This window comes from Lepus europaeus, chromosome 1 (genome assembly GCF_033115175.1).
Source record: "Lepus europaeus isolate LE1 chromosome 1, mLepTim1.pri, whole genome shotgun sequence".
In the NCBI taxonomy this organism is placed as follows: Eukaryota; Metazoa; Chordata; class Mammalia; order Lagomorpha; family Leporidae; genus Lepus; species Lepus europaeus.
The window spans coordinates 19,925,590-19,946,263 of record NC_084827.1 but is presented as its reverse complement, the minus strand read 5'-3'; the positions used below and the strand labels follow the sequence as shown (position 1 = coordinate 19,946,263).

The 20,674-nt window shown below is 51.8% G+C and overlaps 1 protein-coding gene across 2 annotated transcripts; it reads left to right on the top strand.

Annotated features, from left to right (window-relative positions):
- Nucleotides 1-805: 805 nt before the first annotated feature.
- GARIN1B (golgi associated RAB2 interactor 1B) lies at nt 806-20,355 on the top strand. Of its 2 annotated transcripts, XM_062198320.1 has the most exons (8): nt 806-870; nt 4,482-4,590; nt 6,770-6,954; nt 9,270-9,522; nt 10,529-10,650; nt 15,719-15,756; nt 18,510-18,677; nt 19,976-20,355. In XM_062198320.1, coding segments are annotated over exons 1-8 (891 nt in total). In that variant the 5' UTR covers nt 806-868; the 3' UTR covers nt 19,990-20,355. The 2 variants fall into 2 exon arrangements, with proteins under 2 accessions (XP_062054304.1, XP_062054300.1); XM_062198316.1 differs by lacking the exons at nt 806-870; nt 4,482-4,590 and adding an exon at nt 5,457-5,832.
- Nucleotides 20,356-20,674: the final 319 nt, after the last annotated feature.

Below are 20,674 nucleotides of genomic sequence, written 5' to 3'. Positions count from 1 at the left end.
CAGGAGGTGGCTTTACCTGCTAAGCCCCCTGGAATTCCTTCTTTTGAAAGGCTGAACCCCCTCCTGAAAAGCTTTTCAAGTGCCCTCTCCCCTAGCTGGGGCTGGCTCCTGGCCTGGGGGATCCAGGAAACCTGGGGATTTGCACACCGCCAGCCCGCGTTGCTCTCCCATCCCTGCCGAATGTGGGACTGTGGTCAATGGAGGCTTCTCTTTGTGAGCCTGAGTCGTTTCCTTCTACTCTGGGAAGCTTCTCCTGCGTTGTTCTCCCCAGGCTGATCACTCCCTCGGACTGCCTGTCTCCAAGCTGGGCCGGGCATCGGTGGGAACACCTGTGAGTGTGTGAGCTAAACTTCTTTCTCCATTACCACTGTACCAAAGTGTACCTTCTCCTTACCCTGTGGCCACCTGACTTAACCCACTGCCTTGTTAGATTGTCACTAGGTGACCTTTTACTATATGTACTTGATGTGTACGTCAGCGGTTCTGGACAGGACGTCTTTATGGAGGCTGCTAATTTTCCACTGGCAGTCTTTCTCTTTAAGTAATTTAAGTAACATAACTCCCCACTTCTGAGTAGGCTGATGGCCACCCAGCTGAGCACCACTTTTCCCACCTTCCCTTGTCTCTGGGTGTGGCTGTGAGTCTGAATTCCGACCAATGGGGTGTGAGCAAAAGTGATTATGCCATGTCCAGGCCACACCCTTAAAAGGAATGAGTGTGCACACCCCTTTCCTTTTCGTCTTCCCACTGGTCAGCATGCAAACATGATGGCAGGAGTTGGAGCAGCCACCTTGGGACACTGAGACAGAAGCTACATATTGAGAATGTCAGAGATACTGTACCAGCTCTAGACTACCTTGGAACTACTATGTAAGAGAAAATCTAAATTCTATTTTGTTGAAGTCACCATATTTGGAGATATCTGACCCTCTGGAATATATCCTAAGACAACTTGCCACTGTCTTTCCTTAGAAACTCTTTATTTGTACATATTTATGTTTTCTTATTTCAAATTTATGTTTAACGTCCACATTTTTTTTTGACAGGCAGAGTGGACAGTGGGAGAGAGAGACAGAGAGAAAGGTCTTCCTTTTGCCGTTGGTTCACCCTCCAATGGCCGCTGCGGCCGGCGCGCTGTGACTGGCGCACCGCGCTGATCAGATGGCAGGAGCCAGGTGCTTCTCCTGGTCTCCCATGCGGGTGCAGGGCCCAAGGACTTGGGCCATCCTCCACTGCACTCCCTGGCCACAGCAGAGAGCTGGCCTGGAAGAGGGGCAACTGGGACAGAATCCAGTGCCCCGACCGGGACTAGAACCCGGTGTGCCAGCGCCGCAAGGTGGAGGATTAGCCTAGTGAGCCGTGGCGCCGGCTAACGTCCACATTTAAAAAAATATATATTTATGCATGTATTTTTTTAAAAGTTACAGAGAGAGGGAGAGAGTGATTCTCTATCTACTGGTTCACTCCCTAGATGGTTACAATGGCCAGTGCTGGGCCAGGCTGGAGCCAGGAGCCAGGAGCTTCTTCCAGTCTCCCACGTGGGTGGCAGGGGTCCAAACACTTGGGCTATTTTCCACTACTTTTCCCAGGCACATTAGCAGGGAGCTGGATTGGAAGTGGAGCAGCCAGGATTCGAACTGGCGCCCATATGGGATGCTGGCATCTCAGGTGGCAACCTTACCCACTATGCCACAATGCCAGCTCCTAATGTTCACATTTTTAAAAATTGAGCTGTTGTTTGCTGGGTTCAGCTAACTTTTTTAAAGAATTAGCTATGGATTTATTTATTTTAGGGTGTTTGGGGATGATTTTTCTGCCACCTTTACACTAGAAGGAATGTTACACCATGTGTGGAATTGTGGGACACTGCCTTTTCTCACGGTCTCTGTGCCGGGGCCCATTGTCTGCTGCTGTCGGAAAACAAGCGTGGGGCCAGTGTCACTTGGTCCCCTGGGAGATGGTCTGGGTGCTTGTGTGGGGGCTGCTGTTTCTATCCCAGAGATTCTGGAACATCCCAGAAGTTCATCTGGTCTCCACGGTGCCTTCACTCGGTGGCCCAGGAAGAGGATAAACTCTCTGCTTCTGCCAGATTGAATCGTTCAGAGATGGAGTCGTTTTTGTTTCTTGGATGTCATCGCCCACTTCCGGCGATCCGTCCGCTCCTCACCAGGGACTCTGTGTGTGAGTGTGCTTCACACAAGGGCCCGCCCTTTCTCTCCTCGTCACCTAATGTGACTTGTGATATCCATGTGCTTTTCTTTTCTTTCTTTCCTTATTGCTCCAGCACCATCGCTCTGATTTATGGATCTCTTTTTTTTTTTTTTTTTTTTTTTTTTGCTTATTTGTTTCCCAGGGGCCATAGGACGTTTCATTCCCCCTGAGCGGGCAGAGAAGGTTCTCGTCGGCATTGGCTTCTCTTTCTGAAACTCTTTCTGTCTCTGAGCTGCTGTCAGTCCAGGTGTTTTCTTGGGCTGATATTTGGGAGGGAATGCAATGTCTTCCACAGGTTCCCAATGTGGGCCTGCACAAGAAAGAGGGACTGTTTTAATTTGTTAAGAAAATCAATCTGGATTTGGGATCCAAACCCCTTTGGATATAACTTTTCCATCCTAGGAGATGAATGGCTGAAGGAGTAAGTCAAGCATCCCCCAGAGGATGTGCGCACCAGGAAGGCAGCTCCTGCAGCTGCTGTCCCTGATGAGTACCCTGCAAAGAGGTTACCATGGGGTGAAAAGCAGAGAGAGGCCCGAGATGCGGGCTGGTTTGGAGACACCCACTGTAGTGCTAATTGGAGCTTAGTGGGAGTCATTGTAATAATCTCATCTGCTGACCAGATGAGATAAGATGAGACTACTGAAGTGCAAATGCGTGACCTAACGACACAGGTTGGAAAAAGTGAGAAGACAATTTTCAGAGTAGAATTCCATTTTGGGTTTTGTTTGGTTTGTTTGTTTCTAAGGCAGAGTTTCACAGAGAGAGAGAGAGAGAGAGAGAAGGAGAGATAGAGATCTTTCACCTGCTGATTCACTCCCAAGTGGCTGCAACTATAGGGACTGGGCCAGGCTGAAGCTGGGAGCCAGGAGCGGCCCAAGCACCTGGGCCATCAAGCACTGCTTCCAGCGGTGGGCATTGGCAGCAAGCTGGATCGGAAGTGGAGTAGCCGAGACTCGAACCAGCCACTCGAGAGCCGGATGCGGGCATCCCAAGCGGCAGCTTAATCCACTGCACCATAATGCCGGGCCCTGTTTTAAGCATTTGAAAGCATCCAGTTCAGTGGCGTTGAGTGCACTCACATTGCTGTGCAGCCATCACACCATCCGTACCCAGAGCTTTACCGTCCCAAACCGAACCTCTGTATCCAGCAGACGACTTAATTCTGCCTCCATCCGTTCTTGTCATTTTCAAGAGTCTCCCAAACTGTATGAGCTTTGAACTCCGCAAAACCATGTCCAAGGGACAACAAGATACCGTACCAACCCCTGAGCACACTTTGAAATGACACCTTACAGTGCCAACGTGGCTTTAGCCTCAAACCAAAGGACAGGATAGAACTGAGGCGACTGTCACCAAGTTCTCGTCACCCAAGGTGCAAACGGCAATGATTGTGGCAGCACCAATGCCACGGAGTATACAGGAAGACAAAAGGCAATGATGTCCCAGATGATTAGAATATACATTTCTAGAACTTTCCCCAGAAGTTGTAATTTTGTCCTTTCCCAGCCTTCCTGTCTGTAATGTAGCCTATTTTCTTCATTGCTTAGAATTATTCGTAAATAATACAATCATTTGCTGAGCAGTAAATTAGAGTTTTATATCATCATATTAGCTAGTTATAAGTCTGGCTCAATGTGACACAAACCCTAAATTTATTTCTGTCATACATAAAAGAAGTCTGACAGTACACAGTTCAGGGCTGTGACATTCAACACGATCGTTTTACAATCATCAAGGAACCACAGCCCTTTTTTTTACATCTTGTTATGCCATTTATGGCCCAATGGGGCTGCTCAAGCTCCAGCAATCAAGTCTTATTCTGGCCAGAGGAAAGAACAAGGAGTGAAACAGAAGTGTACCCTCTTCCTGCGGTGATTGCTTCTAGAAGTAGCACCGTGCACTTGAGCCAGGATGTACTCACAGTGCCGTACCTAGTTGCGAGGGAGCCAGGAGATATTCTGGAAAATCTTGTGCCCAGTTATACTGCAGGTATTCTAATACTAAAGAGATGGAAACAATGGACACTGGAGTAAGACAACAGCCATAAGATTCATTTTTTACAAAAGATTTATTTATTTGGCAGCGTGACAGAGAAGGAGAGAGAGGGACAGACAAAGAGAAAGAGAGACAGAGACAGAGGGCTTAGCACACCTGTAGGGACGAACTCACACAAACCGTGTATGCCACCCGGGATAAGCTTCACCAGGGAAGAGCTACGCTTCCGTTTAGCGCTGAGCGTGGCTCTGCTCTGTGTGTTCGGTTTCCAGGCTGTTTCCAGGACCATGTGGACCACGGGCCGCAGTTTCTACCCCATCCTTAGCGAACATTACCGTCGAGGACATCCTCCCACGTGGCAAACGTGATGAAGCCAGGACGGTGAGTTCAGAAGTCGCATGACTGAGCCGAGAGAGATGAGAGGTGCTAGAACTGGGCGGGGGTTCCATGGCCAGGGGAGGGGCTGAGGGCTCCAGACCTTGTGACCCTTTCTCTCTCTCTGACTTTATAATGCAACACAGGATCAAACCCCCTTGCTAGTACTTGGTGCATAGTGGTTGTCAAACTAGTTTTCCAAACCTATCACCTTTGACCTGGACAGTTAACACATTGCTTCAAAAATTCTGGAATGAATTTTGTCCCAATGAGGACGCCATCCGTCCCTGAAGTGGCCTTGGCTAGCAGCCCGCCTACTTGGCTCCTAGACCTTGCCTTAGCTTCCCCACCAGTGGGGCTCCTTCTTGGTCTGGTCCAGGGATGAGAGACGCTGCCACTCTCAGCTCAGTGGGGTTCTCTCTCTCCCAGCTGGCACGCCCACACGCTGGCCTCTGGGCAAGAAGCCAATCACTTCTACTGCTTGGTGCTTTTTGACCTCCTAAGGGAGCAGAAATTCTGTAGCAGTAGGTGGTGGCCGTGGCAGCAGCCTGGCCACAAAAGTCCGTGTTGCAGATAACCCCGGGGGTGGGGGCCCAGCTCATGCACAGCTGGGGAAGCTGGAGTTTAAGTTGCATTCAAAGAAAGGGAGGGCATTCTCCTCCGAGCACCAGTGCCCCTCCTTTCTCGCTTCCTGTCTTTCTCACCACCTTCTCAGCAGATCCTGGGAGATCTGTGTCCTGGGCACCCCCAGTAGGGCTGCAGAACGTCAGGGCCTACGTAAGTATTAAAAAAAAATAAAAATAAAAAAACACGCGGGAAGAAAAGGGAGGCTCCTCTGCTCGGCCCTTTCCTGCAGGCCTGCCCTGGTTTAGCATGATGTCATCCATTCATCATTGTGAGCTGATTGGCCGTCCCTGGGCTTGGCCAGCAGCCCAAGGCCAGGAGGGCAGAGAGAGATCCCAGGACGGACGTGCAGCAGGCCCCTGAGCATGTGCAGAAATGTTGTCATCAGTTCCACGTAGAGCGCCTTGGTGGAAACCAAAGAAGACGGTACAAGTCACAAGATCCTATCCAACCTTCCCCGCCCTGAACGCCTGGGAAGAATTCAGGGGCCTCTTGGCTGTGGATGGGGAACCGAACCCTGGCGTGAGCATGGGTGTGGAGGAGGGGCTGCTCTGTCAGATGGTTCATTCTCCAGAATTCAACCTGTTTCCTGACTCCGTGATGTTTGAAAGCAACTTTGTCCAGGTACTCTTGGGTGGCTCCCAACAGCCCTCCACTCTCCCACGTCCGTTCCCAAGCCAGAGCCCGGTCCCTCGAACCACAGTGCTTCTCCTGGGGATGGTTGTCGCCAGGGGGACCAAGGTCAGGGGTTCGTATTCCGAGTCCCCAGTTAGCTTCCTCATCCAAGCTGCCACCTGGAAGCAGAGGAAGGAAGAGGCAGTAAAAGGAGAGGCCCCGTGCGGGTTAGGGCCAGAAAGGCGATTCCATGAGCGCGCAGGGGCTGGGGCCCCACGGAGACCTGGGCTCAGAGTCCAGTCTGCCTTGCTGTTGGGAGGCGCACACACCCTGCGCCTCAGATTCCTCTGCTGGGAAAGCCTGGGTGGCCCTGGGCTTTCGATGCAGATGCCGCAAGCCAAACGCCCAGTCCACCAGGTGCTCAGTGCAGTTTTGTTTCCTTGCCCAGGCCAGAGAGAGCCAAGAACCTGTGCACCTGTGGAGTGGAGGCGACCAGCCTACCAAGTGAAGGAGCAGGAGATAACGGGGCCCCCAGAGCAGCGCCAAGGGGATGCGTTTTCCAAGGAAAATCCAGGAAAGAGTCCAGGGAGACCTCACAGAAATAGGATAGATGCCAGGGAACTTTAGCTCTTGTGGGCAGTTGTTAGCAGCTAACTAACAGTGTTCAACCCATATAGGTTATAACAGCGCTTCTCAGAGAGCAATGGTATTGCCTCCTCCTCCCCCACCCAGGGGGCCTTTGACAATGTCTGGAGACACTTTGGGTTGTCACAGTTTGAGGGAGTGGGGATGCACTTGGAGATGCTGCCAAGCTTTCCGCAGTGCACAGGACAGTCCCCCACCCCCCAACAATGAACTTGGCAGAGCCAAGACTGAGAACCCCTGCACTAAAACATCCCGCTGCTTCTACCAAATGCTCAGGCTGAGCCTGGGGGCTGCATTACAGGTCAAAAAGGGCAGGAACTGGACAGACATCTACAAAGCCTCCAACACCATGGCCCTTGGGGTGACCTCCTCCGTGCCCTGCCTGCCCCTTCCCAACATCCTCCTCATGGCCAGCGTCAGATGGCACCAGGGGCAGAGCCAGACTTGGAACAGACCATCCAAAGCCCCACGCATCATGCTGAAGAGGTAAGCCACGCAGAGGGGACTCTCGGAGAAGAGGGGGAGGGGTGTGTCCAGAGGGGAGGCTGCTCGGGGCCTGCACGCAGGGTGCGGAGAAAGCAGAGGAGTCAGCATCAGTGAAATCCACTTTTCTAGACACCCGTGTCCCAAGACAGGGGTCCATTGGGAGGACGGAAGCCAAATGGGACTAAAGGGGGTGTTATGTGAGCAGGACGGAAGGGCCAGTCTGCTGCCCCCTTAGCGCGCTGCGTTCCTAGGAGGCCTCCCAGCCTTTGGCCAAGGGCACGGAGGCAGTGAGGCCTGGCAGATGCAGCCCTGCTGGGAAGTTGCAGCGATGCAACCAACTGAACTCAAATAATTTGGGGGTCGCAGGTCACTGACCGCGTCTCGGTTCTCCCATTGGTAAAATGACTGTCGGAACTGTCACCCACCGTGACGTCATGCTTGTCGGGATGACACAGCCCTGTGCTTATGGCTGAGCTTCTTAAAATAACCCAGGGGGTGACTCAGAATCTCTAGATCCCAGATGCCCGGGAACACCTGTCATTTCTCCATGCTCCCACCTCCTTCACCCCATCGTGTTCTGGGTATACCTATAGCGAGAACAGCCCGGTGGTAGATTCAGAGCCAGCTACGTGAGCCATAAGTCTTCTGAGAAGAGCCCCTGAGGAATTCAAGCCAGGAAATGGACAGGCCAAATGGGTGGCCAGCTCCCTCTCTGCTGTCCAGAAAGAAATTGCGAGGCCCCGTGTCCCCAGCCCTCTTACTCCTGGGCTCACTCTCTCAGACAGGGTGCCAGGAACATGGCATGGTGCATGAAGGCTACAATGCAGATTCTGGGGGCTGGCACTGTGGCGTAGCAGGTAACACCACCACCTACAGTGCCAGCATCCCATATGGGCGAGTCCCCGGCTGCTCCACTTCTGATCCAGCTCTCTGCTATGGCCTGGGAAGGCAGTAGAGGATGACCCAAGTGCTTGGGCCTCTGCACCCGTGTGGGAGACCTGGAAGAAGCTCCTGGCTCCTGGCTTCGGATTGGCACAGCTCCGGCTGTTGCGGCCATCTGGGGAGTGAACCAGCGGATGGAAGACCTCTCTCTCTCTCTCTCCACCTCTCTCTGTAACTCTTTCAAATAAATAAAATAAATCTTAAAAAGAGAGAGAGAGAGAGAGAGAGAGAGAGAGAAACAGAGAGAGGCAGAGACCTTCTATCCACTAGTTCATTCCCCAAATGGCTGCAATAGCTGGGACTGGGAGCTTCTTATAGGTCTTCTCATGGTGGCAGGGGTCTAAGTACCTTGGCCATCTTCAGCTGCTTTCCAAGTGCATTAGCAGGGAGCCAGATTGGAAATGGAGCAACTGGGGCACGAACTGACGCCCACATGGGATGCTGGCACTGCAGGTGGTGGATTAACTTGCTGCACCACAGTGAAGCCCCATCTTTTTTAAAAAAAACTCCTGGGACCAGTGTTGTGGCATAGCACGTTAAGCTGCCACTTGTGTTGCTGGCATCCCATATCAGAGTGCGGGTTCCAGACCTGGCTGGTCCATTTTTGATCCAGCTCTCTGCTAATGTGCCTGGGAAGGCAGCAGAAGATAGCTCAAGTACTTGGGCCTTAGCTACCCACATGAGAGACCGGGCTGGAGTTTCTGGCTCCTGACTTCAGCCTGGCCCAGCCCTAGCTGTTGCAGCCATTTGAGGAACCAATGGATAGAAGATCTTTCTCTCTCTCCCTCTCTGTCACTCTGCCTTTTGAAGGAATGAATGAGTAAATAAAATAAATATTTAAAGAAAAAGATTTATTTTATTTATTTATCAGTCAGAATTACAGAGAGGGAGAGAAAGATCTTCCATCCTGTGGCTCATTCCCCAAATGACTGCACTGGCTGGGGCTGGGCCAGGCTGAAGCCAGGAGCTTCATCCTGGTCTCCCACATGCTTGCAGGAGCCCAAGCTCTCAGGCCATCCTCCTCTGCTGATGTCCCAGGTGCATTAGCAGGGAGCTGATGGGAAGTGGAACAGCTGAGACTTGAACTTGGGCCCTTTTGGGATGACGGTGCTGCAGGCGGCAGCTTAACCCAGTGCACCATAGCACCAACCCCGTTGGTGAGTGGGCTTAACAGCTGCACCAAATGCCCACCTCTGGTCTCTGTATTTTAAACCAGCTTCCAGGTGTGTGTGATCCCCCGGATCTGAGCATGCGGCGTTAAGAGCTCACCTGCTCCTAATGCCTCAGCCCTGGAGGTGCCACTGCACTTCAAGGACGATAAGGTCGGCCAAGACGCAATGAGGCTGTGATGTGTGTGTTCCCTGTGCCCCCAGGATTCTCCCACTGAAGTTTGTGGAGCTCCGGGTCTACGACCGGCTCCAGCGCGTCCTGCGGCTAAGGACGGTCACGGAGAAGATCTACTACCTCCGGCTGCACCCTGACCACCCGGAAACCGTCTTCCACTTCTGGATCCGACTGCTTCAGATTCTGCAGGAGGGGCTGTCCATCACCACCAAGGACCCCAGGATCCTTGTCACTCACTGCCTGGTCCCCAAGAACTACTGCAGCCCCTCAGGAGACGCTAAGGTAAGGGAGCCCCCCGGCCAGCCTCCAGCAGAGGCCAGAGCCGGGCAGGAAGGCGGTGCAGCCCGGGAAGGCCGGCTCAGCCTCCAGCTGTCTTGAAACGGCATTGACACCCTTGAAGTTCACCCACTGTAAGTGTGGTGACCTTGAACCCTCCCGGGAGCTCCACAGGGTCCTGCAGCCGTCAGAACAATCCAGCTGTAGACTATTTCCACCTTGCCCATTTGTAGTCATTCCCTGACCCTTTGTACTTCAAAAAGTTTGTAGAAAATGAGAGTAAGAGATATGTTCATGTGCAAAATTATATGAGGATCTTCAGAAAGTTCATGGAAAAGAAATATAGATTTCAAAATTTTTGCACCAAATAAACTGCTTTCTCTTTAAAAAAAAAAAAAAAAGCTTTATTTATTTGTTTGAAAAAAGAGAGAGAGCAAGAGAGAGATCTTCCCTCCACTGGTTCACTCCTCAAATGGCTGCAACAGCCGGAGCTTGGCCAGGCCAAAGCCAAGAGCTAGGAGACTCCTCGGGGTCTCCCACGTGAGTAGCAGGGGCCCAAGCACCTGAGTCATCTTCTGCTGCTTTCCCAGGCCATAGCAGGGAGCTGGTTTGGAAGTGGAGCAGCTGGCACAGGAACCGGTGCCCATATGGGATGCCAGCGTTGCAGGCAGTGGCTTTACCCACTTTGCCACAACATTGGCCCCAATAAAGTTGTCTTTTAGTTCCCTTTCCCATAGACTCTTTGAAGTCACCTCATGTTAATAGGAATAGATTACCTACTAAATTCTGTTACTGGGCATTCAATGAAGGCAATATTCTTAGGGCACGATGGATATTAACACCAACACAGGGTAGCAAACCACAGCTGTTGTCTCAGGATCACCCCCCGAACAGCTGCTGTGACTGCCTTATGGAAGAGTTCGAGCTCCAGCACTTTGGAGTCTGGACCTCAGGCAAATGCAGAGATGCGAAGGCCTTAACCACTGGTTTCTCTTTCCTTCTCTCCATCTAGTTAGTGCAGAAGAAACCCCGAGCCTCCCAGCCCAGCGAGAGCCTCCTGCGGCTGATGGCCAAGGCGGAGAGCGAGGCCCTCTCTCAAATTTTTGCCGACTTGCACCCGCAGAACCAGTTCAGGTACAGGACTTACATCCGGCTGGCCTGGGCAGGCTGCCTGCAGCTCCGATGGTCTGGGCCGGGAGTCTGGAAGCCGAGGAACCTGGTGAATGAGTGCGGGCAGGGCCGGGCAATCTCTACCCCCAGTATCCAGCCTCCACCCTCAGTGCAGGGCAACCTCTCTCAGCTGCCTTCGCCCGCTTCTGTTGCTGCTCTTTTTTTTTTTTTTGACAGGCAGAGTTAGACAGTGAGAGAGAGAGAGAGGCAGAGAGAAAGGTCTTCCTTCCATTGGTTCACCCCCCAAATGGCCACTACAGTCGGCGCACTGCGCTGATCCAAAGCCAGGAGCCAAGTGCTTCCTCCTGGTCTCCCATGCAGGTGCAGGGCCCAAGGACTTGGGCCATCCTCCACTGCCCTCCCGGGCCACAGCAGAGAGCTGGATTGGAAGAGGAGCAACCCCGGTGCTACTATTAACAAGCACGGCTGGGTTGACTTCATAAAAAGCGAAAAGCAGCTCTCCATCACCAAGTTAGTAACACAGGTGGAAACGTGAGGCCTGATTGCCAGTCCAGTGCCGGGTCCAAACATCATTGAAAGTATGATCTACTTACTGGGTTCATGTGCCCGCCCGCTCGGCTTCTGTCTGTGCTTTATGGGGCTTCTGTGTTTGCTTTCGAAGTGTACAGCCTGTTCTGGGAAGCTCCATGGCACAGAGCCATCCTCCCTGTGTTAGAAGAACTGTCCCTGTAGGATGACTTAGTATTGAGTTGAAGACTGGTTGGGACGAGAGAGACAATACAGAACATTAAATCAGAGGGGACCAGGACCAGTGCGCTAAGATAGTGAGAGCCGGGCTCTTAGTGCGTGCTATCTGTAATGTGAAAGGGAGGAGCTGGCATGTGGTGTAGCTTTCAGACCCTTCCTGGGACGCCTGTGTCCCATATGAGCGTGTCCCTCCTGGTTCCGCCTGCATTTTCAGCCTCCTGACAAGGCTCCCCCTGGAGGCAGGAGGTGATGGCTCAAATGGTTGAGTTCCCACCGCCCACAGGGGAGACCTGGGTTGAGTGCCTGGCTCCTGGCCTCAGCCCAGACCAGTCCCAGTCGCTGCAGGCACTGGGGAGTGAGCGAGTGAGCCGGTGGAAGAGGACACGCTCTCTTTCACCTTCTCAAAGACATACATTTTAAAACGAATAAAGGGAGGACCAAAATGAACCGGTCACTGTCACTCGGAGAGAAAGTGTCAGAGAGGAGATTTTTGTTAGGACGGGAACCAGCGGGACCGGTGGCTCTGAGGTAGGACAGTCACCTTCCTTTCTGTCCTGCTGGCAAAGGGAGAGCAAGGAGAGCTCAGAGGAGGCCACCCCAGGGGGTTCAGAGCTCACACAGGCCTAGGCCCAAGCATTATGTCCCATCGTCCTCTGTAGAGGACAGCAATACAAACTTTAGGCAGTAACTATTCCACTATGGGAACTTTGAAATAAATGCTATCCTTTTAGAGTTCTGTTCTTTTCAGAAAAGCAAGTTTAAATTCATGGTGAAAAGGGCACGCACTTGACTGCAAACGTTGCTCTTACTCAATGTTCACCGAAACAGAAGCTTATGTGTATAACCGGAATGCAATATGGGAAATGCATTCAGGAAAGCGTTTTGTAGAACAAGGTTGTCATTTTATTTCAAGGGATGCACTGTGTTTCGGATGATTGGCGTTTGAAAATAGCTGTCTTATAAATAGCACACTGGGACAACGTATACTTCATGGCAAGTATAGTGGGCTGCACTGCGGCGGACGGATGCTAACCTGTTGTTGCTTCTGGTTATTTGTTGACAAGTTGTGGCCTGTGTGCTTAGGGGCAGGGTAGGGTTTTTGGATTTTTTTTTTTTTTTTTTTTTTTTTTTTTGGACAGGCAGAGTTAGACAGTGAGAGAGAGAGAGAGACAGAGAGAAAGGTCTTCCTTCCATTGGTTCACTCCCCTAATGGCCGCTATAGCCAGCACACTGTGCTGATCCGAAGCCAGGAGCCAGGTGCTTCCTCTTGGTCCCACACATGGGTGCAGGGCCCAAACACCTGGGCCATCCTCCACTGCAGGGGTAGGGTAGTTCTACAAATGCTTGAAGTGACAGAGAATCCACAATCACACCCTGATTTTTGTTTTGTTTTGTTGTTTTTTTTTTTTTTTGACAATCAATTCGCTGCTTATGACTTGTTGGTACACCTTTGAAATACTGGGTTCCAAGCTACAGCACCACGAGAGAAAACAGGCCAGACTCAACAAGGGTCCTCTGGAACTAGTAATGTTGCTGAGAAAGCCAGCAAGAGGGTCCTAGGCTTACAGATTCGATACAAGCAAGGACGCATTCCTTGTACAGTGGTTAGATGATAAGTATGGCATTGTTGGGATGAATTGTGATACAACGGAACCACTTGACAAAGTTCAACAATGGAAAAACAAAATAGGGTAGAGCCACTGTGCCCCAACCAAAGGTATTGGGCACCAAACAGTTTCAGTGGCAGTGTGGAGAAACATGATTGGTTGATTTCCAAATATTCTGCTTCTATTAGATGTACAAACTGACACTGGCCTTTGTTTACTCGAATAATTGATATGTGTATCATACATGCACGGCTTATTCACAAAATTGTGCGCAAAGACAAGGAAGATGTCATGAATGTATTAGATTTCGGGAGACGTCTACACAGCACACTTAAAAAGCTGCAGGGGGGGGCCGGCGCCATGGCTCAACAGGCTAATCCTCCGCCTTGCGACGCCGGCACACCGGGTTCTATTCCCGGTCGAGGCACCGGATTCTGTCCCGGTTGCCCCTCTTCCAGGCCAGCTCTCTGCTGTGGCCTGGGAGTGCAGTGGAGGATGGCCCAAGTGCTTGGGCCCTGTACCCCATGGGAGACCAGGATAAGCACCTGGCTCCTGCCATCGGATCAGCGCGGTGCGCCGGCCGCAGCACGCCAGCCACGGCGGCCATTGGAGGGTGAACCAATGGCAAAAGGAAGACCTTTCTCTCTGTCTCTCTCTTCTCACTGTCCACTCTGCCTGTCAAAAAGTAAAAAAAAAAAAAAAAGCTGCAGGGGACCCATCAGCAGGCACAGGTGTACTACTGCCCCACCCACTGCTGCTCAAGGTGATAGCAGATTTGACGTGAGAAGCCGTGTCATTCTCAAATGACAATGATAAAGATGGTGTCCAAACAAGCTATATCATGAGAATCCAGCAACACGTTGTCAAAAATGTAATGGAACCCTTTGTCTGAAGTGTTTTGCTCCTTTGCATCAAAAATGTTTGTTGAGCAGGCCGTGAAAGTTGCTTATTTGCATACTGTATGATGTATGAAAGGGTAGCATATTTACCCAACGTCCTACTTATATGTAAAATATTCTATATTGTCCCAGTGTATAATTTATATGACAATCTATATTTTCATTCTTAATAGATAATAAAGGATATGTAAGCTCGAGTCTATGATTTCCAACCAATTTTAATGCACTAGTCTCAATGTTGTTGAAGCAGTCACAGAACTGAAAACGCGGGACTTAATGGGTTAACTTTTCTGGGCCTCTGCTTTCAGACCTGTAAAAGGGAAAGAAGACTGTGCCAACCTCATCCAGATAGGCTGTGATTAAATGAGCTCATTAACCTGTGTTGTTAACCCCAACTTTGGCAGGAGGTCGAGAGCATTCACAGAAAAGGACTTGGCAGTTGCCTGGGGGTAAAGAATATAACCTGGAGGCTGTCACTCATCTGTCACACAGAAATCTGTAGTTGAGGAATTTCTGCATGAGAGGGACACTGCTGAGCTGGCGAGTGCTGGGCTCTAGTGAGCAGGACTTGACGAAGCAGCTTTAAAAAAAAAAAAAAAAAAAAAAAAAAAAAAAAAAAAAAACCAGAGTGACAGAGAGAGAGTTTTTCCCATCTGCTAGTTCACTCCCCAAAAGGCCACAACATCCAGGTCTGAGCCAGGAACTCCCTCCTGGTCTCCCACGTGGGTGGTAGGGGCCAAGCACTCAGGCCATCCTCCACTGCTTCCAGGGTGCATTAGCAGGGAGCTGGATTGGAAGTGGAGCAGCCAGGACTCAAACCGGTGTCCATAGACAGGCGGTGGCTTAACCTGTTATGCCACAGCGCCGCGTCCGTCCCTGACAGCTTTTAATGTTCCCAGAAGATCAGAGGAGGCTGAGACCTGGAGGAGAAAGGGGCAAGAACCAGATAGAGGGTGGAGAAGAGTTGAGCAGAGGGAGGGAAGAAACAGGGTGCCAGGAGGAGGCTTCACCCGGAGGGCAGAGTTTGGTGCGTTCACTGAAAGGCACAGAAGGCCAGCGGGAAAGAGAATAAGTGCAAGGGGGCAGGGGCCTGGCCAGCCTGGGCCTGAGAAGCCATGCGAAGGAATCAAAGGGTAATGGCAGTTTCCACTGCATCTCAAACAGGGAGGTGATGCAATCCAATTTACATTTTAAAAAGGTCAGGCTGGCTGTGGCTGCTACAGTTGATTTGAAGGGAGGTTGAAAAGAGACATGGAATTACGGGCTAGGAAGCCGTGGCAACCTGGCCTGTGCTGGCGCCTAGGGAGCAGGGCAGAGGGATGCAAGAACTGCAGGGAAATTCATTCCTGCTTCATTGCTCGCTCATTGCCTTGTGCTGCCCTGTAGCTCCATCCTCTAGTTTCCCAGGCGGAAGGCTTGCAGGATGTTTTCTCCTCTGTTCTAGCAGGTTCTAGTCTGGTTGCAGTCATGACCAGTTTTTGCATGGTGGCAACCACAGGCAGCTTACCAGTCCGTAAAAGTCACTGGCTAAGACCCAGGACTCTGCAGATAGAGGCACAGCCCCTCCTCTGTGGCAAAATCAGCTCCATACCTCCCACTCCAACCCCTCCTCCTCCCCTGGTTTTCCTTCTGCAACTTTAACACGCACGTCACGATGCACCAATATAGCCACAGCTGGCTTTTTCATATTTATAGCTGTCTCTAAAGCTTTGGCATCAGGAGAAATGAACTAGGAACGAGATTTGAAATCCCAGTTTAATGCTCTTTCCTTTGTTTTGACCTTTTATCTCCTTGATCCTGAAATGGCTGGAGTCCCAGGAGCAGCAAAAAGGTGGAGACCAAAAAGGATGGCTCAGGTAACAAGGGTACGGGATGCCCCGCCTTGGGGGACTTCCGCTCAGCAGGTGCAGCCGTGAGGTCCCCATTCCCACCTTCCCCAGGGCTCTCGGGCTGCCCTTGTCCTTTCATGCCATAGTATGGGTCCCTCTGCTCTCTTCAGCCACCAGAGTTACGTGGGTACCACATCCTACCAATTCCTTTTCTCTCAAAAATTCTTGTTATGTTCTTCATCACCTCCAGCCTGCAGTAATCTCTCACTGGCTCATTCATTCATTTATTCCTTCAAAACCATGCACCACGCACTTGCTAAGTGCCAGTCACCCTCGCAGGCTTTGGGGGTCAAAAGACATGATGCCCACTGCAAGGAGTTTTATAATTTGGTGGAGTCAGGTGGGCAAATTCCAAAATGATCACAGCTCTTCTTCCAGGCCATAGTCAAAGCTCATGCCTAGGGTGCCCAAGGAGCACCAAGGTGGGGCCCTTCACTCCTCCCAGGAAGCTGGCCCAGGATGTGGGGTCTGAGCTGAGTCGTAGCAGGTGAGCACACCAGAGCTGGACAAAGTAGACGAGGCAGGGTGTGCGCGAGGGAGCAGGACAAATTCCGGATAGGGCAGCCGGTTCCCCATTTCCAGGTTCTCGGTGAGTCACGGCCAGTCCACTCCGCTTGGCAGGCACGGCCCTGCATGCGCCTGCCCCCTCCTGGCCCGTCCACTCCCTGCCTCCTCTGATGGCAGCCCTCTGCCTCGTCACCCACTTCCAGTTCTGATCTTCCTCTCGAGTCAGCCTTTAACTCTCCATTTCCATTCCTCACTCATCTGCTCCACTCCTGCCCCCATCTCCAATTCTCCACTGAACCCCTCCCCAGCCTTCTAGATCCTCCACCTCACAACACCGTCTTGCCCAGACACAGTGGGAGTTCAGAACGTACCCACAGATCTGCCTCTAATACAGGGTTCCTCCACCTCGCCCCAGAGATGAAATTTGAGGCCCTAGGACACTTAGAAATGCAGAGGGGGCTGGAGCTGTCTGGGAGCTCAGGTGACTGCCACTCACCCCAGGGATTACAAATCCACACACCTGCAGGTGGCATAAACAGGTAAAGGTCTAGGCGACAATCAGAGGGAAACTGCCAGCAGCTGACACCGGGTTCCTCCTTGAGGAGGTAACAGGGGTAATAGAACCGTGTGAAAGGTTCAACTGAGGCTTTAGTAGTGGATGTGCTGGAACACATGCCTGGAGCCACCAGATGCTCTGGTTTTTCAAGAGAAGCCCCAGATCTGGATTTTTCTGTGACATCCCACTGACACGGAAAAAATTAAAGCCCAGGAAAAGCTAACAGGTAGTGGGAGAGCAAAACATACCTGTGACTGCAGCTTCCCAGCTGCCAGCCCCCAAGTGCTGATCCAAATGACAGGCAGAGCTGCTAAGGATTCCCCCCCCCCCCCCCCCCGGCTGTCCTGGGCTGTGGCTGCTGTCCCGTGTTGTGCAACTGAGGTGACTCATTTCCGTTGTCACACGTACATTCCGCATGAGGTCAGGGACGAAGGAAGCAGAGATACAGAATATTTGTAACTCATGTCCGGGATTTGAGAAGACGGCTAGAATCGCAGGGTCTCAGCGCATCTGGTGTGATGGAAGCCACCACACCCCAGATGTTCCTAGGCTTATTCTAATGAGCCCCCCTGGGGTGCCCACTGGACCCCCTTTTTTCCATTGGGCCAGGTGCTGCATGGTCTGGAAGGACACTTCCATCCCCAGTCTCCTGGAATTTTCAAATGAAAAGGGAGCTACAGTTGGAAAAACCAGAGGTCCAAAACTTACCTATGTGGTTGAACATTTCAACTCATGGCAGGGAGAGGTGGAGGGGCACTTCCCACACTTTTTTTTTTTTTTTTTTAAGATTGATTTATTTGAGGGGCTGATACTGTGGCATAGTGGGTAAAGTCACCGCCTGCAGTACAAGCATCCCATGTGGGCACTGGTTCGAGTCCCGGCCACTCCACTACCAATCCAGCTCTCTGCTATGGCCTGGGAAAGCAATAGAAGATGGCCTGGAACTCCATCCAGGCCTCCCACATGAGTGCAGGGGTCTAAGGACTTGGGCCATTTTTCCACTGCTTTCCCAGATGCATTAGCAGGGAGCTGGATTGGAAGTGGAGCGGCCGGAGTCAAACTGGCGCTCCTATGAGATGCTGGCTGGCATCGCAGGCAGAGGTCTAACCACTGCACCACCATGCTGGCTCCATTACTGCCTTCATTAAAGACACAGTGCCCTTGGGGATCTGGTCTGAGTGCAGATTCTAATTCATTCAGTCCACTCAGGTGACACTGAAGCTGCTGGGCTGCTGGCCACCAAACCCCAGTGGACAAAGAAAGGGTTCTGGCTTAGGCCTTCTGGGTTCAAGGCCATTGCCGGTTCAGCTAACTGAATCTCCTGGGGAGCCTCGCCCAGTTAGCATGGCCAAATCCCATCAGTTCTTTCGTTTTACCGGCACTGCCTTGCTCACCTGATGCAGCGGTGGGCGCGTGGGCTTTGGAGCCTGGCAGCCTGGTTTTGAATCTTGACTCCACCTCCTCACTGTGTGACTACCCGGAAGTTACTCAACCCCTCTGGGCCTCAGATTCCTCCTGTGTAAAATGGGACGACAGCAGTGCTGCCCACACAGAGTTTCCGTGAGGATGAGCATGATCCTTTGGGACGGGTTGGCGGCGGTCTGCGAGGGTCCTGTGAACTGGGGCTCAGACACACGCCTTGCTTTCCTTGACCTAGAGAAAGATACCCACTCTGAAGACAGCATCCCCTGCACCCGAGACCTCAGCTGGAGGGAATCGCTGTCTCACGGGGAGTGGGAACGAGAGAACCCCTCTGGGCCACAGCCGCTCTCGCTCCTCAGCACCCTGGCAGCCTCCACCAGGCCACAGCTGGGCCCACCCCTAGGTATGGCGTGAGGAGGAAGCCCCAGGTCCTGGGGTCCCAAGGGTGAACCCAGAACCCTGTGGGGTGGGGACGGGAGGCCTGAATCCTTTTTCTTTTTTTTTTCCTCCTCCTGCCCATTCTTTTCTAGCTCCAATGGGGCTGAGTAGAACCTGGGAGTGAGCCAGAGCCCCCCAGATGCTGTCGGTGGTCCTGAGGCTAGCACGTGGCCCGCAGCAAGGAGCTGGTCTCTTTTCAATGGGGAGGCGGGGCCTTCCCTGGGGGGGCATCCCTGTGCCTTGTTGCTCCCTTTTCTTTCTCTTGATCTCTGGTTGGGGGAGGGAGGCTTCTTTTTTTTTTTTTTTTTTTTTTTTTTTTTTTTTTTTTAATTTATTTATTTGAAAGGCAGAGTTACAGAGAGAAGGGAGAGACAGAGAGAGGTCCTCCACCCACTGGTTCAGTCCTCAAATGGCCACAATGATTGGGGCGGGGCCAGGCTGAAAGCCAGGAGCTTGGAAACTCCTGGGGCCCAGGCACCTGATCCGTCTTCCGCTGCTCCTCCCAGGTGCATTAGCTGGGAGTTGGGTAGAAAGCTGAGCAGCCGGCACTTGAATGGGTGCTCATCTCTCACACGGGATGTCAGTGTTGCGGGTGGCCGCTTAACTTGCTGTGCCACCCCAGAGTGGGACCTTCTTACTGCTAGTGTTGGGGTGCAGACTAGGAAAGCTGGGAGTGGGGTTCAAACTTCCCTGGGGTGCCGGACATTCCGCCCCCTTGTCCCAGCACTCATCCCTCTGGCCTTCAATCATCTAACAACTGGGAAGCCTTGTCTGTGGGCCTCTGTCTGACTACAGGGTGCTACCGTTCCCAAGGTAAACAATTAGAAATAAATCACTAATTCTTATAATGGCCTGTTGTTAACAGTTTACGATTTAAGCTAAGTATAGGCGTCTCCCCTTATCTGCAACTTAACTTTCCTTATTCTCAGTTTCCTGTGGTCAGCCACGATCCAAAAGCGTTGAATGGAAAATTCCCTATTCTGAGAAGCAGGCCTCCTTCCCATAGTCTGCATAGTACAATATATTAACAGAATTGTTGTATTGTATTATGGGTGGCCGTGTAGATCCCCTACTGTGCCTTTATCATAGGTATGCATGCATAGGGGGAAAAAAAAAAACACAGGAGAAGTGTGTGTACTCGCACTACGCACAGATTCAGGTCTCCACTGAGGGTCTCATCCTCCACATATGGGGGGGGGGGCTGCTCTATCTGTGTGCCCAGAAAAGAGGTCCTTTATATGCATTTCTCTCCTGTGCTCCCAGGAAGTTCCATCTGAGCCACGCTCTCACACTGGGGAGAGTGTGCACCCTTGCCAACACCACACTGCTGCCTGCAGCTTCTGAGGGACCCTGGAAGCGCGCAGGGGAGGAGAAACCCACAGCCCCGGGCAACCTGGAATCGCCTCCTGGTGACAGCACGGCCTTTCCTCCTTCCAGCTGCACGTACCCCTGGGCCTCCATCTCCTCACCACCTCAAGTGAGACAGCCCCCTCCATGGCACTGCCCCAGCAGGCCTAGGAAGACGCGCTCGGGCAAGGAGATGCAGGAACCGGGCGGCAGGAGGGGGTCCGAGAAGAGGAGAGGTACAAAGAGAAACCGTAACCGAAGGAACAGCAGGGACTTGGGAGGCACACAGAGGACAAGAGAGGGAATCCATCTGAGAGAGACCTCGCCAAGCTTCTATTTATCTAATTTAAACTTGAAAGTAAGACCATAAACTCAAAAATGAAATGTGGTTTTCCTTTTTTTCTTTGAATTTTATGTATATATATATATATATACACATATACATACATATATATATACACATTATATATATATATATAATTAGAAAGGCAGAGAGATCTTCCCTCTGCTGGTTCACTCCCCAGACGCTCACAACAGCCAGGCCTCGGCTAGGGAAGGCCAGGAGCCTGGATCTCTCCTGGGGGGTGGCAGATGTGCAGATACCTGTGTTGTCAT

What these genes read in the sequence shown, in the direction of transcription:
- GARIN1B (XM_062198316.1), top strand. Translation starts at nt 5,584, where the DNA reads ATGTTGTCATCAGTTCCACGTAGAGCGCCTTGGTGGAAACCAAAGAAG. An exon ending in TTGAAAGCAACTTTGTCCAG is followed by an intron (nt 5,833 to 6,769) that starts GTACTCTTGGGT and finishes GCTGCATTACAG; the next exon opens with GTCAAAAAGGGCAGGAACTG. An exon ending in CCACGCATCATGCTGAAGAG is followed by an intron (nt 6,955 to 9,269) that starts GTAAGCCACGCA and finishes CTGTGCCCCCAG; the next exon opens with GATTCTCCCACTGAAGTTTG.